The 6843-nt window shown below is 50.7% G+C and overlaps 1 protein-coding gene across 1 annotated transcript in view; it reads right to left on the bottom strand.

The window, feature by feature from the left end:
* Positions 1–1506: 1506 nt before the first annotated feature.
* Positions 1507–6843, bottom strand: part of Maml3 (mastermind like transcriptional coactivator 3) — a 429467-nt gene continuing 424130 nt past the window's right edge. Inside the window, exon 5 of the mRNA XM_021231452.2 lies at positions 1507–6459. Coding sequence (XP_021087111.1) covers positions 5459–6459 — 1001 coding nt within the window. The 3' untranslated portion in view covers positions 1507–5458. The remainder of the gene's footprint in view (positions 6460–6843) is intronic.

Raw genomic sequence — 6843 nt, 5'->3', positions numbered from 1 at the left:
CAGGTGGGGGGGGGAGTGGTCGCGGGCACATGATTTGCTTTGAAATGCTTCCCAAATTCTGCCTAAGAAGTACTTATGGCAAAGCATTACCCATGGTTAAATTGAGCGGATGACTGTGGAGACAGTCTTTCTGCTCCCCCATGGTTTGGGGATGCTCAAAGTTTTAAACTCTTGAAGAGAAGTTGAAATAAACTAACAAATCAGGTTTTCCACAGCTGGGAAGTTCCTTTTGTTCTGTGTCAGAGATGTGGTGGGGGACTTAGGGGCTAGGCAGGACCCATTAGTGTTGGTCTGTCCCTGATGGCCCATGTGTGGCAGGGACACGGGGCCCGGAGCACATGGAAGCGGCGGTAATTTCTCCTCCTGCTTGTTATCTGAAGTGAGATGGACACTTGTGTCAGCTGAGCCATAGAATATTAGGGTAAGAATCCACGTCCTTTGAACTGAATGTGTGTGTGTGGCAGAGAGAGAGAGAGAGAGAGAGAGAGAGAGAGAGAGAGAGAGAGAGAGAGAGAGAGAGAGGATGAAAAGAAGACAATAAATCAAAAAGAAACTGAGAAGATAAGATATGGGCCACATGTCGTAGTCTTGTTCCTTCCTGTTTTGTTTCCATGGTTGGACCTCAAAAATTATGTTCAAAATATCACTAATAAGAAGAATATCACACCATTTGTTACCTCACCCCAGCTTCCCCTTTCTCAGACACGGTCCTTGAAACAAGTCACAGAGTCTGCGAAGATCCCTTAATCCACGGAGAAGTTGTATGTGTCTCACATGCCCAGTGACTTTCCAAAAACCTAGACACATTGGCTCTTCGTCTCCTCACCGCAGACTGCCATGGGACTTTTTAACACCCAGATCACACATGGGAACATGCTTTTTGAGACAGGGTTTTCCTAAGTCAACCAGGTAGCCTTACATTCACAGAGATACAGAGAGTCACTTGTTTCTGCTGGGATTAAAGGTGTGTGTGTGTGTGTGTGTGTGTGTGTGTGTGTGTGTGTGTGTGAGAGAGAGAGAGAGAGAGAGAGAGAGAGAGAGAGAGAGAGAGAGAGATGCCCAACACGAGAGAAAAAGATGGCCTAACAGGACGGTACTGTCATGACCTGGATATGAACAGGAAGGAGAAAGGTAGACTCTAAGTCTCATGGTGCAGTGACAGCTGCCATGCCTGTGGTGTAGGTGACAGGGGGGAGGGCGTTTATTGTGCCCAGGGTGGTTGATGCTACAGCATGGGGTGGATGGTAACCATGGCTTGTTACTGTCCTTGGGTCAAATGATTTCAAACACCCTGCTCTCTGGAGACTTCCACACTGGCCCCACACAAAGATCTTGTGAATCAGCTGTGCCCTGGCCCCACCCCGACTCTGTCTTGATTAGGAAGATCCATCGTCAGTTCTGGGCATCGTCTACACTGGCATCTACCATCATCTTGTAGAATCCTCTGAGGCACATGGCAGGTGCCTGTGAAAATGTTTAAGCATGAACTTCATACCACACACTCAGTTTTATCTTAATAAAATTATAGATTTATTTATTTTTAAGAAGGAAGGTATTTCACTCATCCAGCGCCCAACAGATTTTAGTATAAATTTGCAAGTGAGGAGCCAGCGTTCTTCTCAGGGCTTGATGTTTTTACCCTGTTGTCAACTCCCTCTTCTCATTGTCCTTCCAACCAAAACAATTCCCCTTTTCCCTCCCGTTATCTGGCAAAGCCTGTGCTCACACAAGGGCCAGCCCGGAGGCAGGCTGCCTTCTCCACAGCACTGTCAGCCGTTCTGGAGCAAAGCCCGCTGTGGACAAGGCTTCCCTCTTCTTCCACAGCGAAGTTCGCTCTTCCTCTGGGCTTATGCATGCATTTAAAACTCACCTTTGCTTTGGAACCCTTTCTACTGGTGATGCTTCTCTGTGGTCTGTTTTCTGCTTAACTCAAGAGTTTAGAAACATTTCACCGTGTTTTAAGTTTAATGGAGGCGTTCTAAGGGCAGGTCTTCTCAATGGAGAAATGGGTTCTCGTATATGATATAGGAATGAGTGGCTTGAGGGGGGAAATTAAAAAAAAAAGAGTAGAGCAACAGGCGGAGGATAGGAAGAAATCAAGCAAGGGGGGGCCAAGGGGGGGGCAAGTGGAAGCCACGCCCCAGCCTCTGCCTGATCCTGCAGCAAGCGGGGGAACTGTTCATTCTCAGAGTTTCCCAGACAAGTTACTGGCCTTTTATTATCCCACAGCAGCGAGCTATTGGCTTGAGTTAAAGGAGTATAAACTTGTAGCATTTTCAGCTCAGGGTGGGTTCAGGAAAAGCTGGGTAAGACCCTCTTTGACAGATGTGTCGTGGGCTAGCAGAAACAAGGGACACAGGGGAGAGAAGATGTCAAAATTGCCCATTACAGTGGCCAAGACTACTGAACTGTGTCTCCCCAACACATTCCGAATTTTTCCCATCAAATTTTTACTGTCCATTTTCTCTTCCTTATATTTTTATACGTTAATTTGTATTGTGTGTGCACATGAGTCATGGGGCTCATATGAGGTCAAAGGACAACTTGTGGGAGTTGGTCCTCTCCTGCGACCCTGTGGGTTCCAGGGATTGAACCCAAGTCATTCAGGCTTGATGGCAAGCGCCTTTATCTGATGGGCCATCTCGCTGGCCCCATTATTTTCTGAATGCTCTGGGCTGAGCTACTTCTGAATTGTTCTGGTCCTGGATCTACGGACAGACTTCTTCGTGTGAGACCCCCCCTCCCTTTCACCACATCCTCAGGGGGCTCGGTCGTGTGGCTGAATTAAGGAGGCTCGAGAGTGATTGATTTCTACTGTTAAATAGTTGTTTAAATAACAACACCACAATTCCGAGAAAGGAATCTGCAGTTAGTCCATGAAAACCCGGGAAGGATACATCTGCTTAACTGACGCTGGGCAGAGAGGGGATCCTACAGTGAACTATGCTACGGATTGATTCAGAGAGTGACATTTTATTTCCATTGGTTGTTTTTTTCCTTTAAAAGTGGTGTGTCAACATTGCTTCGCGTTTACATTTCAGAGTTCTGTACATTCCTTCATGGAAATGAGCAGCGCTTGCTGCACGAAGTAAAAACAGAAAGCTGGAAACCTCTGAATTAAATGAAGGAAGTTGCCATAGGTCATAAAGTATAAACCAGTACTTAGATGTCATCCGAAGTATACATCACCTCTTCAATGATGAGTTAGGGAGGAAATAAAAATACTCTATTTTAAACAAACATTTTATATATATATAATATATTTATATGTATACTTTTTACATATAGTAGACCCAGTGATATCTGTAGCATTGTAAAAACCTATGTACAAATAACTTCTTTTTTAGACATTACATATACATCAGCACCGTAGTAAAAACAAAACAAAATGACCTCAATAAAATCTACCACCTATTAGTTGGTCCTTAGACTGAGCACTTCCAGGAGGCTTTTAAAGGACAATGGAGCCCACTCTCTCCACCTGCAGCTCCTCCTTTTCCTGTAACCTGGCAGGAAAAGGTGATAAATTTGAATTCCGTTTTCTCACTTTACCATTTTTTAATTTTATTTTTTGGTTTCCACGTGTCTCCACTCAGTTTCTCTAGCGGCAGTACCTCGCCGTTCTGGGAGTTCACAGTCACCCTGCGCACAGCTCCTCCCCCTGGTGCCTCCCGACTTTACTTCCTGTCAGAGCAGGCCTGGAACTCTCGGGACATGGAGAACAGCTCCAGAGTGCCCGCTGCAGCCTACTAGACGGTGCGCCTTCTCGTGGGCTTTTCTTGGGTATGGCTGATGCAGTTCCCACGTGAAGACCTAGAACGAACCAGCACCAGCTTGTGTGGTGTGTGTGTGTGTGTGTGTGTGTGTGTGTGTGTGTGTGTGTGTGTGTGTGTGTGTGTGTGTGTGTGTGTGTGTGTGTGTGTGTGTGTGTGTGTGTGTGTGTGTGTGTGTGTGTGTGTGTGTGTGTGTGTGTGTGTGTGTGTGTGTGTGTGTGTGTGTGTGCGTGCAAGTGCGCGCGCGCGCATTTGGGTGGTCAGGACAATAAACACCATGGATAAATGTCACCTGACCTCCAAGTTGGGAGGTGAGGTAAGGAGACAAGGCTTGTGACCCTGGAGACTGCAGATTCCTTATTCAGTTTCACTCCAGGCAGCTTTGCGGGAGTCACCACGAGAGCTGCCTGCGGCGCAGTGTCTGAAGTAGGTTGCTTTCAGGACAGGGACCACATCTCCCTCTCTTCAGCATCCGAATTGTCAAGATGGAGTTATGATTTTTCAGCGTTTCCAACTCCAGCGTTTGATATTCGCCTTTCTGATGGCGGGGTTGATCCTGGAGTGTCACCATCGGCACCGTCTGCAGAGCTGGGGTCTTCAGGCCATTCTTCCCTGGGGACAGCAGGGGTGTGGGTGTGGCTCAAGGGTGTGGCTCTTACAGAGCCTGCATCTTCCATCAGTGGAGTCCACTCGGCTCCAGTGGAGACCTTTGCATGCCGGACACTGTCTAACTTCCTCTTGCACCGACTCTGACTTTGCCCCAGTGATTCACCTCCTGGGTAGGGTGCAGGCGAAGGCGAGGCTAGCCCAGAGGCCAGGAGGACTGGAGGCAGCGGTGAGGGAGGAAGGGCTGGGCTGGCAGACGCTGAATTCTGCAGGGGTCTTTCCAGGCTGCGGCCGGAAACAGATGAAAACCAGCTAAATGTGTCAAACGGATGGGGGCTTCGGGAAGCTCAGTGCAACCTAGAGTGGTGGCCGCCAGGGCCACCGGCAGAAGCTGACCTTCAGGGCTACTGGATGGGCGCTTCGCAAGCACAGCTGGCTCTCCTGGTAGTGGGGCTGCAGCCAACACCTTGCCATTCCCGAGGATCGTCGCTGGGCAGGAGACAGACGAACCTGCAGGATCCTTGCTTGTCTCCCTAGGGGGCCAGCTCAGGCAAGCTCACTGTTCTTCGTGCCTACCTCCAAATCCAGGAACACGTCTGGAAGTCTGCGTCTCCTTCCATCCAGCACCCAGAGCATGTGTGACCTATGCACACGGCCCGTGTGTCTCCCAGCATCCTCTGCTGGGCTTTCTCTGGCTGGGCTCCATCTCCGAGGCCTCGGGACCTGAGGCTGGAAGGTCTACGGGGACCTCGTCTTGGGCCATAGTCCCTCTGGGCTGGAACAGCTCCTTCTGGACCAGTAGATCCGAGGGGTGCTCAGCAGAGGAACGCTTGCTGCCTCGACTTACCCACCTGCTCTCCGTATGGCTCCTCTCCAGGTAGGCGTCTGCGTGGCCTCTCTACTTGATCGCTCTGTGGAAGGCAGGTGGAATGAGGCCCCGCGGAGCTGGGGGTTGACACCTGTACCTTCTACCGTCGGCCAGCTGTCGTTTTTCTCAGTTTACGTGGGTCAAAAAAAACAAAAAACAAGGATGGGGAGCCATCCTGTTTCCACCACTACAGCTCTTGGGCCCCTCCTGACTAGGGGTTACCAAATAGTTCATCAAGCTCCTGCATCCACTCATCCCCTGGGCCACTCTTGATGATGGAGTCCACGAGGTCTGTGCCGTCTGGGAGGCCAGGGAAGGAAGCCCCAGGACCCTCACCGCTATAATTGTAAGACATGTCCTGAGCGGGGTTCCGCTCGTAGGCCTGGCCCTGGCTGCCTGCAGCAAAGCCGCCGCCCGCTATCTGCTGCTGTGTCGGGGGCTGGCTGAACGCCGCCATGCCAGGGACACCCTGGCTCAGACCAGACATGACCAACGGCCTGGCCTGGCTGGTACCTTGCTGCCCTGGGAGCGGTGGCATCATCTGACGGCCCATAGCTGCTGGATTGAGGGTCCTCACTGCGCCACTGTTAGCGTCCATGACTGACTGGCTCAGTCCCTGTGGGAAGTGTTGTTTGGTCATTCTTGGCTGAGCAGCTTGTAGTGGGTAGCTGGTGCCATTGTTGAATGGTCCCAGCTCTCCACTAGTCCTCCCGGGCACCCCCTGCAAGCCCCTCTGTTGCCAAGTTTGTGCTCCTTGCTGGACGGTTCCCATGACACTCTGAAGCCTCGGTGGGCCTTGGGGCCTCGGCAACGCCTGGCCCACGGGTCCTTTCAACTGCTGGTGCTGCTGGGAAAGAGCCGAGTTCACCAGCATGCTCTGCCCGAAGCCACTCACCATGCCCACGCCTTGGCCAGAGGCCGGCTGCCTGGGCCCCTGGGCCTGGCTGTGTGGGATGCTCACGCCACTTTGGTTGGGGTGCTGCAGCATCGGGGTCATTCCTGCGCTCATGTTGTACATTCCGGGTTGGCTGGCTGGAGGGGCACTGTACGGGGCCAGTCCTATCTCTGACTGGGCTGCGGCTGTGGCCATCGTCCCCGGGTTCTGGGAGGGGCCCATTCCCATCATGCCTGCATTCTGTGCCATCAGCCTCGATGTGCGCATGCTCTGGAGGGCTGCCTGGTTTCTCGCAGCTGCTATGTCCTGGGGTGCACCTACAGGGGAGAAAAGGACAACTATCACCCATTACTCTCGGTATCAGCATGTTGTAAGATGCTGCTGGAATCTTCCCTTGGGAATGACAGTCCTGTATATGAAAGGATCTACTGTGATACATCCTCACAAAAAGGTCATTACTTGGATGATTATAATAGGTGAGTTGTGAAAATTTTGCCAAGTATTGAAAAGTACAAAGTCAGAAATTAAAGTCACCTGAATCCCAGCATCCAGAGAAGATCCCTGCCAACTCTTTATTTATGTTTAAATAGATGCAGAAAATTGAGGTCATACCACAGTGTCCTGTTTGTTCATGTTCAGACACAAGCCATTTCCTATTCTGGGTATCATGCCATTGAGTCAGTGGGATGCCACCTTTTTGA

Source organism: Mesocricetus auratus, unplaced genomic scaffold (assembly GCF_017639785.1).
Source record: "Mesocricetus auratus isolate SY011 unplaced genomic scaffold, BCM_Maur_2.0 Super-Scaffold_100011, whole genome shotgun sequence".
In the NCBI taxonomy this organism is placed as follows: Eukaryota; Metazoa; Chordata; class Mammalia; order Rodentia; family Cricetidae; genus Mesocricetus; species Mesocricetus auratus.
The sequence above is the reverse complement of the archived record's forward strand: the minus strand, read 5'-3'. Positions and strand labels throughout refer to the sequence as shown.